Source organism: Scomber japonicus, chromosome 12 (assembly GCF_027409825.1).
Source record: "Scomber japonicus isolate fScoJap1 chromosome 12, fScoJap1.pri, whole genome shotgun sequence".
In the NCBI taxonomy this organism is placed as follows: Eukaryota; Metazoa; Chordata; class Actinopteri; order Scombriformes; family Scombridae; genus Scomber; species Scomber japonicus.
In genome coordinates, this window is record NC_070589.1 from 26,827,636 (window position 1) to 26,848,680 (window position 21,045).

The 21,045-nt window shown below is 39.1% G+C and overlaps 2 protein-coding genes across 2 annotated transcripts; one reads left to right on the forward strand and one right to left on the reverse strand.

Moving 5' to 3' along the window:
* Window positions 1–2,120: 2,120 nt before the first annotated feature.
* pex19 (peroxisomal biogenesis factor 19) lies at window positions 2,121–9,608 on the reverse strand. Its single transcript, XM_053329303.1, has 8 exons — window positions 9,524–9,608; window positions 6,869–6,957; window positions 6,210–6,372; window positions 6,017–6,102; window positions 5,754–5,927; window positions 5,495–5,665; window positions 5,070–5,114; window positions 2,121–3,897 (listed from the first exon to the last, which is right to left on the reverse strand). The coding sequence occupies exons 1-8, from the start codon at window positions 9,585–9,587 to the stop codon at window positions 3,811–3,813; spliced, it is 879 nt and encodes a 292-aa protein (XP_053185278.1). The 5' UTR covers window positions 9,588–9,608; the 3' UTR covers window positions 2,121–3,810.
* Window positions 9,609–17,159: 7,551 nt separating this feature from the next.
* myadmb (myeloid associated differentiation marker b) lies at window positions 17,160–20,001 on the forward strand. Its single transcript, XM_053329302.1, has one exon. It carries the CDS (start codon window positions 17,310–17,312, stop codon window positions 18,189–18,191), a length of 882 nt encoding a protein of 293 aa, XP_053185277.1. The 5' UTR covers window positions 17,160–17,309; the 3' UTR covers window positions 18,192–20,001.
* Window positions 20,002–21,045: the final 1,044 nt, after the last annotated feature.

Below are 21,045 nucleotides of genomic sequence, written 5' to 3' on the forward strand. Positions count from 1 at the left end.
TAGCTCGCTTCTTCTTCCGGCTCTAGTTGTCCCGTGTTTATCCTAGGATAGTGAAGTCATGACCCAGCCCGTGACTTCGCCATCCTAGGTAAGAACGTACAGACGTGACAATGATACGCTGACGCAGAAAGCTCCACGGCGGCGGCGCATAGAATGGTAACACATAGATCTGAACTGCTATTTCTATATATACAGAACTGCTCTAAATAACCTATTTCTGCACAGTTTTCTTTTCTTCTTTGATTTTTAGAGGATGTTTGGAGCCAAAATGTCGCATTACTGCCTACTATTGGATTAGAAATAAGACTCAATTCTTAAATTAAATAATAATGATAAATATGAAGATTAAACCCTTTTTAGGGAGCTCAAGCAGCCCTAAAGTTGATCTAAGCACCCAAATAAGTAAATAATATATTTGTTAAAAATGATTTTATACAACTTTTAATTATTATTGCAAGTCTGTCTGTTAGAGATGGGACAAACACTTATGCTACAGGTTCAAAGGGTTTAATCTTAACAGGTCTAATGTACTTTGAATAGTTGTGTCATTAATATTGTGTTTCCCTCAGGGTTAATTAACTATCTTAGGGTCTTCTCTGTAGAAATATGATTTATTCTGGACCATTATTATTATACATTATAGTAGACCACTCTACTATGTATTTATGTAATTTATGTTATCCAGTGAAATTAGTAGTTTAGAGAGGATTTGAACACTTGCAGGGCATTGTTTGTCAAATTCTCATTAGGAGCGCAGCCCCTCCTAAAGGTCTGTTCCTAGTTGCCCCTGCATTTATTGATCCCACAGTGAGGAAAATTAATCATTACAGCAGCTTAAAGTAAAATTAAAAACAAAAAAAGACCTTAAAATGCAAATTATAGTGCAGCATTGTACAGTCTGGCTCCTTCTTACACTTGGGGAGTATGAGTCTGTCGCTGAAGGAGCTGCTTAAGGCCTTCACAGTCTGATGCAGAGGGTGGAGGAGGTGTTACATATATGTACAGAACTGCTCTAAATAACCTATTTCTGCATTGTCTTCTTCTACTTCATTGATTTTTAGAGGACGTTTGGATCCAAAATGTCGCATTACTGCCTTCTACTGGATTATAAATTCTTGCCTACTCCCTCATACAATTCTCTAATTTACTTCTCAATCTGATTTGTGAATAGCAATAATAAATGTTAATTTTGTTAATATGGAGGAAGAAACAAACTGAGATTACTTTGATATTCAAACCAACAATTCAATTAAGCTGGAAGATGATACAATGAAACAGAGACAGAAACTTCAGCAGACAATCAATTTATTAATTTTACTGGGAAAGTTTCACATCCATAAATCCAGGTTCCTGCAAATCATGGGAAGTTTTCACGTTTGAGAGAATTTGAGGGGGAAGGAAGGAAATGTGAAAATCTAAAGAACCCCATCAATGTTGTAATATTATTATTACTGATACATTACTGTGTATTTTCAGGATGTAGTAGGTGAAAGTGAAGCTTTAACACACTTAAAGTCATATAATCCTTGTCACCTCTGATAATTCTTTATTGCTCCTTGCACATGTGTGTATAAATGTTTAACTATATCTAATTTAGGCGTTTCACTTTACTTTTATTCAAACACGGTGAGATTTGTTTTTCTAATTTTATATTTTGGTTTAGAAACATTTCATTTAAATGTATTTCTTACAGTTAAAATGACAAATTTTATATGCTGTTAATCTATCATAATGTGCTATATTAATCAGCAAAGTACTCAATATAGTTGTCTGATAAATGGAGGCAGTAAAAAGCACATTTACCTCTAAAACAGTGAAACAGAGGGCTAAAAAGAACATAAACTAGCACCACTAACTACTACTAAGGACAAACTTCCAACACACAATAAAACTGAATATCCTACCAACCTATGGACCTGATCACTAACCTCCCTGTTTCACGCTGTAACTGTTTGAACTGATATGGAGTTTAACATGTTTGTATACTCGTAATCATTAATTAAATCTAAGAACTTGTAAATCATTATAAATAAAAGGCAACCTCAACGATTCTTCAAGTTTAAATAAAGCCTTCAATGAACTACGACGATAATAATCCACAACAAGAAGATTCATTTGCATTATAGAATTATTTTATTTGATATATTTACAAAGTACAACAAAACAAAAAGAAAAAAAAAATAGTGTCAATAACAGGTTGCATTTTGTACCACTGCTCTGGACCTGTTTGTGTCGGTCCTGAGAGTTGAATAGTTTGAATCCCATCGTGATGAAAACCACAGAGACCTCCACACTACAGAAGCCTCAACTGTGTGTGTGTGTGTGTGTGTGTGATGTGAATCTGGTCTCTCTTCAGTTCAGTGCATGGCTGACTAACTCCTTTCAATACCCCTTTATTTTACAGTTAGTGATGTGCTGCTGACCAGCCTGCCTGCCTTGTTTTGCTGCATGATTTCTAGACCTGTCTCTATAGTCGTGTTGGTAAAAACCTTTTGTCTACTATGGAAAAAGCATCCGGTGAAAAGTGACTGCTGGAGTAAACAAACCCACTAGCTATGGCTAAAAATGTGCTAACATCAGGCTGTTTTGTTTTTACCCCAACAGTGCGTTTGCATGAATTATGGATGTTTCTCTGCTAATCTGATACAATTCATCGTGCTAAGTAATCTACCTGTCCACTGGCAAACATGTATTTCTCTGCAAGTCATGTGATGCTATTAGATCAGTAAACACTCTTGAATGTCACTCAAGTGTTTTTCTTCCCCATACTTAAAAAGAAAAACGTCACTCTTCACATTAAAAAAAAACACTAGGGGATCAACATGGGGAAGCACTTTGCACAGTAACTCTACACTATAATGATCACTGTAACCACAGCAAAGGCATCCAGGAATCATCATCTCAATCACTTCAAATCAATACCTAGAAATGGGGATTAACACTCGAGGGGAGGGGGCGGGGGGGTAGGGTTAGGGTTAGGGTTGGGGTATTAGCTGGTTTAATTACAGTAGGTGCTGGGAATCTCCTGTGAGGCGTTCAATGCTCACTAGTCTTCTCTTTTTTTCATTCTTTAAATAATTAACAATGTACACTCATTTTTATTCATTCCAGTTTCTTTACATATTAATAAGTCATTAACTCGTTAAGTCATCTCCTGTACATCCTGTGCAGAGACAGGTGAGTGCTAAAGTTTAATGAAGTCACTACATTAACGGATCGCTAACTCGGTGTAAACCAGGGATGTCGAAATATTGCAGATTCACACCGCTTTTAAAAACTATAAATCTTGCGTGTTTAGCGGGAGGATAGCAGAACTTCAACCTTATGACGAGGCCTAAAATAATGACTTAAGAGTGTGTTTGCGAAGGCACTGTTTATACCCGTGAAGTGGTTTGCTAAATTTGACCGCGAGGCTAAACAGTATTGTAAAAAAAAAAAAAAGCAACTTGAAAAGGAAGTGTTTCTCATTTGAAAGGAATGCAGTAAATCAAACCGTGGAGGAGCTATGGCAACAGCTGACATGTTAAAAATGTTCTCAGTTGTGCGTTCAGTGATTTTAGACAGTAGAGAGTGTGTTTGTGTGTTTTTGTGTGTGGGTTCCTGGTGGGGTTTTTGTTCCTGCCTCCTCCTCCTCCTCCTCCTCCACACGGCTTCAACCTGAGGGAGAACAGTGTCGACGGTCCGGTCACACTCCCGTCTGACCTTCGCGTCACACTCTGCCACCCTTCCATCACTCCCTCCCTGTCGCTGACGCACACACAGAGTGATCCTGGCCTCAGTGACTCTGACGGACCGCACGCTGTCTCCTCATCACATGATGGAGCACTGCTCCGCCGCTCCGGCCCCGGTGCCTCCTGCAAGATTGAGGGACTCCATGTCGAAGTTAAAGCCGGGAGGCTGGAGGGGAAGAAGGAAGAGGAAGAATGATGTCATGTGTAAACTGGGTTGAGGTGAAATGAAAGTACAAACATTAGTCTTTTTATTTTGCCATGTGTTACTTTTACTTCCTGTTTTGATGCATTTTATGTTTTATGTAAAGCAGTAATTGTTGTTGAAATGTGCTATGCAAATAAATGTGCCTTGCCACACACTGTCATACTGTTTATACCACAGTGGCTGTTCCTTTCATATCACTGGGTGGATTGGACCATTGAAGCCAATGTTGTAAACCAATGAACAACTTCTTTGTGAGTGTTTTGAATCAGTAAGATAAAGTGTTTTTGTTTTTCTAGTATTTCATTTGTTGTGTTAGCTGAAAACAGTGCTGACTGGTTATTTTGTCTAGTTTCAAGGTTTATTTTTCCAGAAAATCTACTACATCAGATTACATATCAGTTATTTAGGCTTGTCACCATAACTACTTTTGTTGGATGATGTATTGTCTCTGATAATATAATAGCATAATAATGCACGGGGGGGGGGGTGGAGTGGGGCACTACACTTCTGTAAAAACACAGACTGCCATTATGGGCCAGGACAGTTATTTACCTTTAATAAAATATAAGCGGCGCCGTCTCCACTCAGGACGTACACAGTGAGGAATGGAGGACACTACTCACTTAGCCAATGTAACATGATTAGCCTGTTAGCTGCTAATGTGGAGTGTGGTAATATTGAGGTCAAAAGAATGATCAAGGCCATGTCCATGTATCATATAATAAGTCCATACACAGACATGATGATGTTGATAATTAAGTTATTGTATGGTAAGCTGATTATGTAATTATTATAGGCCTACAATGTAAAATACTGTTAACTTCTAGTGTAAGCCGTCTAAGGTATCATCCCTCCTTCACGTAGTTGTTCACAACCCAATGCTATTACAAAAGATTATATTTGTGAAATTAATACTAGAAAATCATCTCCTGAGGTTAGCATTTGAAACTATTTATGTTTGTATGAATGGATTCTTAAATGACAGAACAGATATTATATTTCCTTTCATAAAGCACAGCATTGAAACACAAAACTGCTATTTCAATAATGTAAAATATACGCCATATAAATTGTGTTTTTGTTTATTTCAATATAAATCTGAGTACTGTTCTGACAGAGCAGTGTCAACTTACCGCATCTCCTGCTAGCTCTTTCGGTGGCTGGCCCAGGTCTTGTAGCTGCAAACAAAAAAAGTCACATGATCTCCAATGAGTGCCGTTTTATAACAAAAAAAAACCAACTATTAACACCGAGGTGAGACTGAGACATCAGTGTGTGAGGCATGTCATCCACTGCTGCAGGCTCCTACTGCGTTAATAGCAGGCGGCAATCTAATGTGTGATGTCTGCGTAGTGTTAGCACTCATTTCCTGGTGACAGTGGCTGGATCTGCAGTGTGTCAGCTGCAGTGATGGCTGAGTGATATCATAATCCAAATATTTAAAAAGCAACAGAAAAAACACTTGTATAATAATTGATTCTGGGTTCTTTTCTCTGTAATGTTCACATTGAAGTGTTTAAACGTGCAGAGTGTTAGAAAAGAGACGGCTCTGCTTCACCTGTTGCATCAGTTCCATGATGTTCTCGAACTTCCCGTCTTTATCTCCCGCCGCCTCTTCCTCTTTCTCAAAGTGCTTACAGATTTCTCCCATGATCTTGGCCTGCTGCTCGTAGCGCTGGTAGTCCTCGGGGCTAAGGCTCGGCTTGTTGGCATCTAACCACTCCGGGTACTGTGAGGGTGAGAGATGGTCATGAGTCTGAGATGGTCTGGTGGAGCAGACAGGAAACAATGGTAGTGCTATTAAAAAAGAAACCGACCTTGGTAGTTATCTCTTTGAGAGATGGATAAAGCACTTCCTTAGAGAGAAGGTTCTGCATGATGGACTGCATGATGGGCAGGATGTTTCCTTCCTCACCGCCCGCTTCACCACCCTCATCCAATCCTAGACCCTCGAGAGCCTTGACGAGATCGTCTCCAGCGAGTCCAGTGGTCTGTACGGAAACAAAACCAACAGTCAGTAAGGTGCTTTACGTTTGCATCGCTCGTATCAAATCTAATGTTTGATGCTCATTTGATCCACCTGCAGGTTGTCTGCATTTTTGGCGAGGCCACGCAGAGTTTCTTTAAGACAGGAAGTGAATTCTTGTTGGGAGGCGGTGTCAGTGCCTACACAGAACACACGGATGACGTTTAGGGCACAGGAACAAAACGGTAAGCAGACAAACACGTGTAAATCACAAACAATGATAATAAAAGAGAAGTGTAGACCTTACCGACTTTGCCTGCAGCCTCTGACAGTTTTTGAAAGTGCTGGAGCAGATCTGGCTCCTCTTGGGCCAGCTCAGTCATGGCTTTCTCCCACTCCTCCTTGGCTTGGGCGGCCATGTCTCCCTCGAAGAGAGCCTCGAAGAGCTTGCAGTCCTCGAGCAGGGGCGGCTAGAAATGCAGACAGAAAACACGTGAAGAAGAGAAGAGGGGAAAGACTAAGAACGCTAAACTGTATTATGACCAATTCAAGAAGTCTGGAGGTGGAAATCTTGCTGACTGTAATGAACAATCATAGCTCCAGTTATGCTTCGTTTGTCATATTTCCTGCCCCAAAAAATACCCCTGAAACTAAGAGAGCACTTCATGATGATTAGTGAACCTGTGGGGTGGATTTTACTGCACTTAACTTTGCTGATTACTCAAATGCAAGCTCTCTAAGTAACACAACCACCATTAAAAAAGTAATAAAACAACAATGACAACCGGAGCCATTAAACATTCCTGACAGCCTCTTGAAAAAGTCTGACTAGATAAAAATCTATCATGATATGTTTTTTCTTTTAATAAAAACTATCTTTAAAGACCATCAATCTCCTGTTTGCACACGTTATAGCTTTTAGTGGGAAAGATGTGAGCATTAAAACAGCAACATCACCACACAAACCTTCTCTGCTCCGCTGTTGGCTGAGGCTGAAGGAGCTCCAGGCTCAGGGGCCGGAGGGGCAGCGGTCTTGTCGAAGTCATCGAGCGCACCTGAAAGCAAGAGACAAGGAATCAATATTACCCAGATGTGAGAATTCAGTAGTTATCTACTTAGACTTAGTCTCCAAACAATCTCCAGTGTGTTTCAAATGATTTTACTAAGTCTAAAAGTTAAACAGATGCCCCATCCTAGCTTTTATTTGTTTTACTGCTGCTGCTATGGCAACAAGTGTTCCTGGTTTATGCTGTAAAGCCACTTTGGAGCTGTCCAGTGTTGAATGTTTCCAGCTCTTTGGGAGCCGTGAGAGGGAAAGATTACTTTTTATCTTCAATTTTATGAATCAAAGATAAGATGGAACAACAGCTGCAAGTCTTATTTTCATGTTTCAACAAATATTAATATGGGTATATATATATATATATATATATATATATATATATATATATATATCAGATACCAGGGTTGTGATTCTTTTCATTCTCTATAAAAGAGAGTGAGAAAATCCTGAAGAATATTGATCCCAATCTCACAGAGCTTTGTTAAGACACACATGCATTCAATTTACTATCACAGAAGCCAAATGTTACTGTTTCAGAAGCTGGAACCAATAAAATGAGTATTTTTACTTCACAATGTGTTTTAAAGAAATGTTGCAAATGAGGTTTCCATGCATCGATGAATTACTACTCATTACACCTCTACCATGTGCTTAAGACACATTTAAACCAACATAAAGTGAAGTAAAGCCATAAAATATACGGTTTATTTATTTAACAAAGTTTGCTGAATAAGAAAAAAGGAGATGAGCGGCACTAGCACTGGGGTCGTGGTTACTAACCCTCTGCCTCGTAGCCTGTTAGTGGGCAGAGCACACACAAAAAAATTAAAACTGTCTAATTCAGCAGATTTGAGGTTTTACTGCTTTGTGAAATACGTCTTAAAAAGCTTTTTCAGATGCATGAATCAGACTGCTTAGTAATGAAAAACAGGCCTCATCCTGCCTAAATATGCCCAACACATGTTCAGTTACATCATCATATCTTGTTATCTGGGAATTTGGGGTAATCCTTATGAATGTTGTAAGTGCATTACGACGAGATCTGCTAAAGGTAAACTAGCTCCACCTCCAGCAGCTACAACAGTAACATGCTGCTCCACCTCCAGCAGCTACAACAGTATCATGCTGCTCCACGTCCAGCAGCTACAACAGTAACATGCTGCTCCAACACTGATGCTTCACTACTATCATTTAGTGATGTCATGTCGGGGTCGTAACAGTCATATATAATAATATATCAGTCAGAGTCAGAGGGACCAAACCACTACGTATACTGTAATACTTTATACTACATCACTCATAATACTGCATACTACATCACTCATAATACTGCATACTACATCACTCATAATACTGCAGTACTTTTACTGTAATACTGCATACTACATCACTCATAATACTGCATACTACATCACTCATAATACTGCAGTACTTTTACTGTAATACTGCATACTACATCACTCATAATACTGCAGTACTTTTACTGTAATACTGCATACTACATCACTCATAACACTGCAGTACTTTTACTGTAATACTGCATACTACATCACTCATAATACTGCAGTACTTTTACTGTAATACTGCATACTACATCACTCATAATACTGCAGTACTTTTACTGTAATACTGCATACTACATCACTCATAATACTGCAGTACTTTTACTGTAATACTGCATACTACATCACTCATAATACTGCAGTACTTTTTACTGTAATACTGCATACTACATCACTCATAATACTGTAGTACTTTAACTGTAATACTGCATACTACATCACTCATAATACTGGATACTACATCACTCATAATACTGCAGTACTTTTACTGTAATACTGCATACTACATCACTCATAATACTGCAGTACTTTTACTGTGATACTGCATACTACATCACCCATAATACTGCAGTACTTTTACTGTAATACTGCATACTACATCACTCATAATACTGCAGTACTTTTACTGTAATACTGCATACTACATCACTCATAATACTGATGTACTTGTACTGTAATACCTTAACTACATTTAGCTGCTAACACTTTATATTATTCGTACTGTATTAATCTCAGTACTTCTTCCTCCACTGCCAGCTGAGTTCACAGTATCACACCATCACACTGACACCTTCACTGACAGCTCAGTCGCCATTTTACACCACTGGGTTTTAACATTATATGTCACAATAAACAAAAAGAAGATTCAAGGACATTTTTTATCGACATTATAATTTGGGGGAAACCTGCTCTATGGATCAGGATGGATGACAGCCAGCTTCCTGCTCACTCTCACATCACAAACATACCAACACTGACAACTTTTTAGCTTCTCGTTTTCGGTGAATAATTGTTGCAGCTGGACAGATATTCGACTGCAACTTGATTTACTAGTTTGACAACATTTAGGAGCCATTTAACAGGATTTAACCTGACACAGAGAGGCACAGAGAAGGCTCAAACACTCAATTAGCTGCTGGTTTTTTAACAACATCCAAAAAGCAGATATTGTAGGTAACGTAGAGGTCGATATAAAGACGTAATGTTAATTCTTACTGTCCAATAATTGGTCCAGTTCTGCATCGTGTCCAGAGGACTGCTCTCCTGATCCGGACGCCATGATGTTACCTTCAGCTGAGTGACCGAAAACTGACGCTTCTGTCGTGAAAAAATTGTCGTGGAAACAGCTACGTCACGGCCGCAGCTGTTCACTGAAATCTGGCGCCGCCTGGTGGTGGTGATAGAAATATTATTATATATATGTTTAATTTCATTTTTATTCTATAATTATGTATAAAATACAACTATAAACACTGAGTGGTTTAATTTATATAGAATCCCATTGTGAGGGGAAAAAGTAAGTTATTACAATGAGGAAATAAAGACTTAGTATGTCAAAACAATGACTTATCTCAAAATAATGACTTCTTTCAAAATAAAGACTTTGTATCTCAAAATAATGACTTAGTATCTCAAAATAAAGACTTATATCTCAAAATAAAGATTTATATATAAAAATAATGACTTAGTATCTCAAAATAATGACTTATTATCTCAAAATAATGACTTAGTATGTAAGAATAATGACTTATTATCTCAAAATAATGACTTAGTATGTAAGAATAATGACTTATTATCTCAAAATAATGACTTAGTATGTAATAATAATGACTTATTATCTCAATATAATGACTTATAACTCAAAAGAATGACTTAGTATCTCAAAAATAATATGACCTAGTAACCCAAAATAATGAGAAACTATCTCAATATGCGATACTACAGTATCTCAAAATAATGATATACTAATTAATAAGTCATAAGAGAAGTCATTATATTGAGAAAGTTTCTCATTATAATGACTTACTTTTTTTTTCATCACATAGAAGGAAATGCACTTCGATATATAAAATCACAGATATCTGGTGGTGAAAGAAGGATTGAGACTGTACCTAGGAGCTAATTATTAATTAGGTTGTTGTTTCATTAATAATAGTTTGTCTTTATTATTTTAGACATTTGCTTCATTTTGATTGTATTTCCACACTATATTTTTTTGGTGAGAGTTAATTGTTTTGTTTAATTATTTACTCACTCAGCAAAATTAGTTTTAGCTAATAACTAGTATGTTGCTTTGTTTGTGAACTGAGTAACACTATATGGGTAATTATAGGATCATCAGTGGTAGAGAAAGTGTCATTACAGCAATATAAAAATACTCCATTACAAGTAAAAGTCCTTTTAGTATTAAATGTAGTCCCAGTGTTGCAATAAAAGTAATGGTTTGTTCCTCTCTGTCTGATATGACATTAGATTATTAATAGTTAGTCTTCAGTGTTAAAGCAGGATGTTACTGCTGTAGCTGCTGGAGGTAGAGCTAGTTTCAACATCACTCATAACATAATACTGCAGTACTTTTACTGTAATGTAGTTTCAACTACTTTACATACAGTCCCCAACCTAAGGGTCAGACCCCTCCAAATGTCCACTAGATAAATCTGAGAGGTCGTGAGGTTATTAATGGGAGAGGAAAGAAGAAAAAACAAAGTTATGATATAGTACACAACAATTTTTGGAACATGTGAGAAGTTCGGGGGGGGGGGTGTCAAGATTTAATGGAGCTGATAACAACTCATAGACATCTGAAATGTAACCCCTGCTCTTTGTAAGATGTCAAAAAGGTTGTAAATCAGTAGTTTAACACATTTAACATTTATTAACAAATGTGTGATAAGTCGAACAGAATAGAGCCAAGACACGAGCGAACAAGGGGGCAAATGGTTATGTCTGTTTAGGAGCCGGAAGGGGTGTAATTGGTGTGTGTCCCCCCTCCTGAAACTGTGCTTGTCAAGCTTCGATTTAAAGCACCTTGTGATGATTTGCATGTGATAGTTTCTTGTCTGCCTCTCGCTGCAGGAAACGCACTTTTTTTTTTTTTTAGGACACGCATCAACTCAGCAACGGAACCGGTAAATACAGCTGGTTGCTAGGGGTAACTGCCGCCGTATCTAGGCAACGCAGACAAATAATCTCAAAGTAAGTGACGTAATGAAACAGTGATGACAAATATTTAGCATTGTGAGAGCTGTGTTGATAGTAACCACGATGGGAGGCAAAGAAATAAAAAATGACCACATTTCTGTCTTCTTCATGGGGGGGGGGGGGGCTCTCCAACACTGAAACAGACCTTCAGATAAAATCATAAGAGTTTAAAGTGTATTTTTATAGTGGACAATAGCCTAATAAATCTAATAGTTATGTGCTAATCCTTTTTTTAGTATTATTCATTTAATCACATATTTATTGAGGCAGACTAGAAAGCACTATTTCGGTCTAAACGTGTTACAAATAGTGACCAAATTTGACTATATGAGTTTAATAAATCTAAACAAAAAGTTACAAAATGTTTTCAGTCATGAATTTATAAGCGATTTAGAAACAGCTTTTTCGTTTCACTGACACTTTTTGCATATTATTTTTATAACCTAAAAATCCTTTAAATCAGCTACAAATAATCTTTAATATATAATACAGACAACTAATTAATAAAATCAAATATTTTATAGGCTAAATGTTGGGTTTTTTTAACGATGCCAATCAATCAAAAACGTGGTAAATGTGGTTGGCAATGAACTTCTGCGCCACACTGGGTGTGTTATGTGGTCCTGTAAAGGGTGGAGGACGAAGGAGGAGGAAGGAGGGAGGGAGGGAGGGAGGAGGAGAGTTCATACAGATGTGAGTAACGGTGCAGACATTTGATTCCCTAATTTGGTTTGCTGGGCGGGGAACTGCTTCTCTGAGCCGCTATAGTAGAAGTCAAGTGAAGGGGAGCTGCAGTCCGGAGTTGCAATCTACCAACCAGTGGTGCTGGATGTCCTGAAGGAAAGCAGAGAACAGCTGCAGAAAGGTAACAAACCATCAGATAATAACACCATTACATTTCATGTGCTGGTTCTTTGACGAGAGAAAATATTTTTTGCGGTTTTTGTGCAAGGATAAATACTTTTATTAACTGTAACTTGTTGCATCTTGTTGACCTGCATGCCTCCTGAGAGGAATGTAACACAATGAGGTGTTCAAATGTATTTTTGCACGTTTTGGGACATTTTCACAATTATAAAAAAAACAAAAACAAAACGTGGTGTTCACTCTTTGAATTAATTCAGAATGATGAGAGTTTAAAATTAAATGGAAAACCTAGTGTAAAAATATCCCAGTACAATTTAATTAATATGTGAATTACTTATTTGTGAGTTTATTGCAACTTTATAATACTTTATTAATATTTCTAGACTATTATATCATTTTTTTGTGGTTTGTAACTTTAAAAAAATCAGCAAAAATGTTTTAAAATGTTGATTTTCTATGCAACAGGTGTTATTAAAGGGGGGTTGGGGGGGGAATTACATTTTTGGGGGGGCCAATGTTTCTGTGTCAGTTTGTGTTTTAGCTGTAGTGTGGTGAGAGCAGGGTGCGGCAGGCGGCACACCCACCTTCACTGTCAATGAATGAAGCTCTGCATGAGCCTCAAACACAGCTGTTACACACTCTTACACACACACAGAGAGAGCATTACAGGGCTTCCCTCTGCTCTCTGTTTTTTTATATTTATTTTTTGCCTTACTGATCTAGATTTCTAATTTCAAATGCAGAATTGTACTGTTTATGTCCATCTTCGTTGATATACAGTATGTAGGTGTGGTGGGTCAGCCTGCCTTGAAAAAGCTGCTCACCCTCCAAAACTAATCAGTGTACGTTTCATTAGAGAGATTTTTTTTTTTTTAAATGTCTCCTCATAGTTTAAATGCTGTTTCAGATTCTCCACCCTGATAACAACGGCCTTCAGGCGGAGAAAAAAAAGGCTGAATATTAAGTTGTTGTTGGTTTGAAAAAGGTCAAATGTGAAGGTAGATTGTGTTCACGCTTACAAACACACAATTGTTAAACCCTGATACACAGTTATCAAGCCCTTAAAGACACACGCACACACACACACACACACACACACACACAGACACACACGTACACACTGAGATAGTTTGCCAACAGAGGCCGTCTTGTACTTCAACCTACGGATCCGTCCTAAATGGATTACGAGTGAAATCGAGTTAGGGATGTTGTGTCATGACAACCAAACAAGCAACACACATGACCTCTTGTGCCTGAGACAAACAGTGTTTCCTGATGTGAGTGTGTGTGTGTGTATCTATGTATCTGTGTATCTGTGTGTGTGTGTGTGTGGTTGACATGAAAAACTGACTGTGCAAAGGAGCATGATGGTGTCACGTCCTGTTTGCTGTCCTGTTGAAAGCCTGATGTGTGAACCTATTTTCAGCCCTTCTCCATTTGGGGAAGTGTGCCTGTTTCTGTGATCCTGTCATGTTTTCCATGCTGTGCTATGAAAAGCCACACTTTTTTTTTTCTCTTTTCTTTTTTTTTTTTTTTTTTTTAAAACAGTGGGCCCTCGTTTCTTTTTCTTTTTTTCCACCTTTCCTTTCCTCTTTCTATTTTCCTCTCCTATTTCTTTCCTGACTTGATTCCATAAGCAGCAGCAGCAGCAGCAGCAAAGTAATGGCGGGAGAGAGAGGAGTGGCAGCATTGATTTTTCCATTATGACCCCCGTGTATACGTTTATTTTGAGTGGTTTACATGAGACATAATTGGTACCCTGACTTTAAAGCTGGAGTGGGAGTATAGTGAGCTGGGGGAGTGGAGTAAGAGGGGGGACAACTGATGGAAAAGTGGGGGAGTCACCGCCAAAAGAGAACCATGAGGAGGGGAGGAAAGGAAAGGAAGGAAAGGAAAAGAGAGGAAAAAGGGAGAGAAGTTGGCAAATATGACAAAGTCACCAGTTGTTCAGCAGCAGCCAGACTGGAGCACATCTGGGACACATCAGTAAGTTGGAAAATCTTACAAGAAATAAAGGAGGAGGAGGAGGAGGAGGAGGTGGGGAGCGGGGATGAGGAGAAAGAGGGAGAGAAAGGAAGGTGGTGAAAGAGAGAGGGGCCCTATGGTGACTCACTCTTGTGCTATTCCACTCCATCACTTTGTTTAAACTATGTGTCCTTCTGCGGCCGAGGCACAGGGCTTCCCCCGAGTTCCTCCCTCCTCGTTTTCTTTTTTTTTTTTACTCCCATCCCCTCCCTCTTGGCTTTGAGTGAGTCATCCTGCAGGAGCTTTAAGGGGTTTCTTTTTTTCCACTTCTCTCTCTCTTTTTTTTTTGGGGTCTTTTTCTTTGTATTCACATGAGTCCAGCTTTTTCCCTTCCCCAGTCGACTCTGCTTCATAGGTGTTTAATAGGACTAATGTAAACAGGCGCTTTCTCCTTGTTTATAACTGTGTCTCTGTGTAAACTGGAAACGCAGTGCTTATGGAGCCAAGAGGACAATTGGTGTCAGGAGAGATGGGAGGGAGGACAGCTAGTATGGTCAAAGTGTTTCTGCACTGTAAAAACATCCATTTTATCTCGTTTAATATCTTTTTTTCAGTGTAAAATCATGTTTTTTCAGCTTTTACAATGCTATGATTTTGTCACAAACAGTTAAAGAATCAAAAACTGTTCAGCTTTCGGTGTCGGCCCTACAGAAGTAAAAAAGCAAGACCTTCTTAATATAGACGTTACAGTGAAAGGGTCAGTAGAAATCCATGGTAGAGCAAGGAAGAGGATATCATCTTTAATAGCAGTCGCCTCATTAGATCACAGCTGTTGTGGTTTGAGTCATTTGTCTAGACTGGAAAAAACCCTTCATCGCCTTGCACTGGGCACAGATGAATGCAACCATTTCACACCTGATTACATGTCTCAAGGGTGTTTTTTAAAACGTGGCAACACCAGTCTTTTTTTTTTTCAGAAAAAGGGCGTTTATGAATCTGGGAGTTGAGTTTTGGCGCCATTTTGTGACAAAATCGAAACACGAGGGTAGCGGCTGGGTGGAGCCCCTAGTGAGTCCATCAAGGAAAAATGAATAGTGAAGTATCTATTTGTACAACTACTGTAATAATCCAGTGATCTTTTAAGTCATTTATCAATGCTAGGTTTTAGCTTTGCTTTTTTTCTCTCTTTTAGGTCACTGTAAGACATTTTTTGGTTTGCACAAAACAACAAATTTAAAGACTTTGAGTTGTTGGATAGTCTTGATCAGGACATTTTAAAGATGAAGCAATCAAAAAAGTCACATTAGCTTATTCATATTGTTACAAATGAAAAGCTGAACAAACTTGCTCAATTCAATACAGTCAGGGATGTATCTGCATAAATGACTAGCTTACAGTGGTTGATGTTAGGTAATGCTTTATGCGTCATTTCACCATTTACTATAATCCTGTAATCATCACTTGTAGCATTGTGGTGCTTCAGGAAAACTTACTTTGTCTCATTGTCATAGAGTTGTGTATCTTATTTTGAAAGAAATGAAAAACTGCCACCAATAATGTAAATAGCTACCGTCCTATTTTCTAAGATGTTAGAGAGTTGTATATGACTTCACGTCCTTAATAAAAACATCTTCAGGTATTTCTAAGGACCTACTGTGTATTAGAGTTTAAAGAGTTTTAAAAAAAACTCAGCTAGTTTAGTTTGGTGTCCAGAAGTACGTCAACTTTTCCAAACTGAGCCCTGCCCCTGTAAAGAGCGCAGACAAAATCATCAGAGAAAAATGTCTACTGTGAAACAACCGAGACTTCTTTAACTTTGGGAAGTTGTCTGTTGTCGTGTTATGTTTGAGCTTCACCTTGCAGATACTAGAAGGTTGTTTTCACATTCAGCTGCTGACGGAGGAAAGTCTCTCTGAGCTCGCTTTAAGTCTGAGTTTAAGGCGTGTTCATGGTCCAGTATACAACTTACACAAATGTGATGTTTATTATATGTAAATGTGAAGCCTCCATTACACAAACACTGATCATTAGACTTTACAGTGAAGTAGGAGACATAGAATGAATGATATTTGCATACTCATAGATTGTGGATTTTTAATTGGGGGAGACAGAGAAGCTATAATGTTAAGGACTGAAGAAAATAAGATAATTGTACTTTTTTTTTTTTGGTGGGAAAAACATGAAACATAAATTATTACTCCAAACCCAGCTTTATTTACATTTCTAGAGTGTTTGAGAGCTTGAAGGTCTCCTCCAACAGCACTTGATTTAAGTCCTCGCTAAGACTTTTTGAGTGTAGATGAAATCTCTGAGTGGGAGTGGAACAAATGAGGCGGTCCCTGTTTAGAGCACGATGACAGACTCACTGTGGGGTCGGTGGAGGTTGCGGCGCCACACCCCACCAGCGAGGACATGAGCATAGAGGAATGTCAAGAGTGAAACAGTCTGCTCTCAGTACAGGAATGCTGTTGAGAAAGCAGTCTGGAGTTTGATATGAGGCAGAAACTTACCAGAGAGAAAGAGGTGGAGTGTTCGCCAGATGATTTGGCCGGGCCAGATGTAAATGTGCTGTGACTGGGGAGGAGAGGGGGGCGAAGGGAGGGGGGAGAGGGGGACCACAGTGAAGTCATTATTTGTGGTTTTAAATTGTGTTTTCATGGTTTCACTTGTTGTTTCAACCATTCATAAAAATACAATAACATCATTGTGTTTCTCAGTAAATGGGATGTAGGAGTGCAGAGCATGTTTGAGTTGCAAGCTGTTGCCCTCATGTGGTCGTAGCTTGTACTTCATCTAGAAGTTATAAATATTGCTTACTAATTCTTTCTTTTTTTCTCTATTTTACTTCTTGCAGTTTTCTCTGTTCGAGTGGCTGACGGTGAAAATCTGAGGAAGGGATTCCCAAAAAAATAAACCTAATAAAACAACCACATCTCAGTTTCTCTTGTCACCTCCTACATCTTCCATCATGGCTATAGTCTTCCATACCAGCCCTCTCCTATGGACAAGGTTGGCAGCCATGATCTTCGCCTGTGTGGCTTTCTCCGTGGCCATTCATGGCGGCAGACTCTACCACGGCACTGGAGACTGGTGCATCTTCTGCTGGGCCTTCAGCTTTGCCGGGACTCTGCTCGTCATCCTGGTGGAGTTGTTCGGCCTGCAAGCCAGAGCTCCGGTTTCCTGGAAGAACTTCCCAATCACCTTTGCCTGTTATGCCGCCCTGCTCTGCCTGTCTGCCTCCATCATCTTCCCTCTCTACTTCCTCAAAGGCTCCTCAGGTCAGGGTGAGGTTGGCAGCTACCGCATCGTGTCAACCGTCTTTTCCTGCCTGGCCACAATCGCCTACATGAGCGAGGTGAGCATCAGCAAGGCGCGTCCAGGTGAGGTTGCTGGCTACATGGCCACAGCCCCTGGCCTGTTGAAAGTCTGCGAGACCTTCGTGGCCTGCATCATCTTTGTCTTCGTCAGCGACCCCGTTTTGTACGACCGCCACGACGCACTCAAGTACTGCATGTCCGTCTACTGCATCTGCTTTATCTTGTCAGCAGCTATCATTCTGCTCTGCGTGGGAGAGTGCACCGGCTGCCTCCCCTTCCCATTTGCCCGCTTCCTGTCTGCATACGCCCTGCTGGCTGTGGTCCTCTATCTGTCAGCGACCATCATCTGGCCGATCTTCAACTTTGACCCCAAGCATGGCGGAACAAAACACAGGGCCAGCTCCTGCTCCACCACCGCGGGGCTGTGTGTGTGGGATAAGCTCATGGCGGTGGCTGTGCTCACCGCTGTCAACTTCATCCTCTACCTGGCCGACCTAATCTATTCCGCCCGCCTGGTGTTTGTCAGCGCTTGAGGGAAGAGAAAGGATGTCGGGCCTGCAGTATGCTCCAAATGAAATTGAATTTGGTATGTTCTCAAAGGCTGTGGAACTGCTGTCAAATATATGGTGCTGCAAACAAATGCCAGCGTACTCGCCACGACTCCGGTCAGTTTGCATCCACACCCACTGGAGGAGCTTTGAGTCATGATGGGAATGAAGAGTTTGAGTTGTGTTTTCCAATCTGGTGCAACACCATTTGTTGTTTGAAATGTTATTAAGTTCTTGTAGCATAAAATACAAGACTCCCATATTACCTGTGTTATGTTTGACCAAGAGATGGTGTGTTGGGGGCAACAAATGAAGCTTTAAAAAAAAAAAAAGAGATATTGATAAATTCAACTGGTCAGTCTGAGTGAAATCAAATCAAAAATCTTGTGCTTTTTTTTTTTGGTCCAAAAACTCAAAGTCTTGTCTCTGCAAACCTGCCAAATTTGATTTCGTGTGAAGTATACTGCCTGGCTGAGGGCCTTAGAGAGAAAGGTCGGAGAGTAGAGGGAGAGGTTGAGGTCAGTGGCTATGTTTACATGTACAACAATACGCCGATAAATTACTGAGGATTTCTGTTCACGTGTTGGAGCATGTATAAATGTCGAACCTTGCTTCCAGTGGCTTGGATAGGCTCATATCTTGAATATGAGAGAATGTGATTGCTGGAACATGTTGACATTAATATCCAAGAAATACATGTTTATCCTTTTTCATGGCAGATCACTGCCAAGTAGGTGCCCATTGAGATATTCAAAATATGCAAATTTTTTTATATATATTTACAGGAATGTTTGTTATCTGGATGAGTAAGCTATTAAAATAATGTCTAACTCTAATAGGGATACAAGCTAACACCCAAAATACTATGTGCATGTAAACATAGTCGGTGATGAGGAATTAAGGAAAACCAAAGTAAATGGTGGCTTTATTTTTTTGCATTATGTATATTTCAATGTTCTGCCTTAAGTCTGTTTTCAATTTGATTTCAGGAAAAAAAGAGACTGTCGAGCAGTATTACTTTTCTCGGTTAAAGAAATAAATAAAGAATCGATTCATTTTAGTTGTACAGTTCCAAGATTACGTTAGCTGTTGTAGGGGGAAAAAGCAATCAATTGGAGGAAAGATGGTTCAAAGAAAGGTACAGTAAATTTCTGTTGAAGTAATTATATTACTTAACAAGATGGGACTGACTTTTTTAGTTTTCCCAACAGTACGCAGTGCAGCTGATCAGGTTGTGTCATTCATCAGTTAACCTGACTGTTTTAAGACTCCATTGTTATAAGTTATAAGACTTGAAGTAGTACAAAAATAGTTTATGTGATGTTAAGATGAATGCTAGGCTAAGCTTTTTTGCTCCTGTTATGATATATGTGTATCTGCAAGTTACAATCAATGGCAAGAATATATATGTGGAAAGAACATATGCAAGATTGTGGATTTTTAAAAATGAATATGGTTTAAATGCACTTAGTATTAGTATTTTCTAAGTGGGTTTTTTTCCTGATGTCTCCAAACATTAAAGTATCTTTTAGCAACAAAACTCACAGCACTTAACTAATTTAGATTGTCATCGATTGGGTCTTATGATTTTATACTGCTGTAACAAAAAATAAAAAAAAAGGAAAAACTCAGAGAAAGAGATAAAAAACGATGCTTCCCTCTCTCTCTGTTGATGTTACTGTTATATTCTTTAACTTTTTTATATTCCACACTTCATGTTTAAAGTGTGCATACCACATCAGTGTTGTAAGAAAATGTAATCCAGTGTTTCAATAAAACCACATTGTAAACAGACGAGTGTGTGATCGTTGCATTTCATGTTTTGTTGCCATGTTACCCACTCGGTGGATTTATTGATGGCGATTGGTCCAACGTTGGTCTGGACTGAGATATCTCAACTATAATTGGATGGATTGCCCTGATATTTGTTGCAGAGATCAACAGAGCCCAGAGAATGAATCCCATAGACTCTGGTAATCCTGACTTTTTACCTAGTGCCCCCACTAGGTCAAAGTTTTCACTTATTTATTAAATTTCAACATCTGCTAAATGGATTGGCACAACATTTGGTACAGACATTCACGCTCCTAGATGATATCTCCCTCATTTTCCCTCTAGCGCCAGAGTAAGGTTGAGATTTGTGGTTGGATGGGAAATGTCTCGACAACTACTGGACGAATTCTTAGCAATCCATACAATTTCATGTTTTATGTTACATAAAAAGTTAATGCGACACTAAACTTTTCATCTAGAGCCATCATCATCAGGTCAAATGTTTCTTTTGTTCAACACTTTGGTTTTCAGATACCTACAAAACCAAACCCATCAGTGTTAGCTCTTTATGTTTGGAGCTAACTAGCCAATACTAAATGCTAAACTAAGATGGTGAACATGGTCAAAAAGACCCGATAAACATCAGCTTGTTGGCTTTATCACTATGAGGATGTCACCATGCTGATGTTATGATTTAGCTCAAAAGGTGTGAATTGCCTGACTTAGCTTTAGGGCGTTTTCACACCACTAGTTTGATTATTTGGTCTGCACCAGGTAGTAAAATTGTTACTATGTAGCATACAGGCTGCGGTGTGGTCCGCGTTCACACCTGATAACGAATCAAGATTGGTCTGATTGACGTTCCCTCATCTTCCGATAGGCCGGCATTTAGTGCGGAGTCAAGCGGACCGAGACCACCTCTTTTTGGAGGTCTCGGACCGCTTGATTTAGTGCACACCCGAGTGCAATTGATGCTTTCACACCAACGAAAACAAACTGAACTAAGAGCTTTTGGTCCGAATGGCCTGTTTAGTGCGCACCAACTGCTGTTGAGCCCTTAGGCTCT

Bases quoted from the DNA above. Each gene is read 5' to 3' on its own strand.
- pex19 (XM_053329303.1), bottom strand. From the start codon at position 9,587: ATGGCGTCCGGATCAGGAGAGCAGTCCTCTGGACACGATGCAGAACTG. The intron at 6,103-6,209 runs GTAAGGTCTACA...TGTTCTGTGTAG, and splicing joins AGAGGCTGCAGGCAAAGTCG to GCACTGACACCGCCTCCCAA. The intron at 3,898-5,069 runs GTAAGTTGACAC...CTTCCCCTCCAG, and splicing joins AAGAGCTAGCAGGAGATGCG to CCTCCCGGCTTTAACTTCGA.
- myadmb (XM_053329302.1), top strand. From the start codon at position 17,310: ATGGCTATAGTCTTCCATACCAGCCCTCTCCTATGGACAAGGTTGGCA.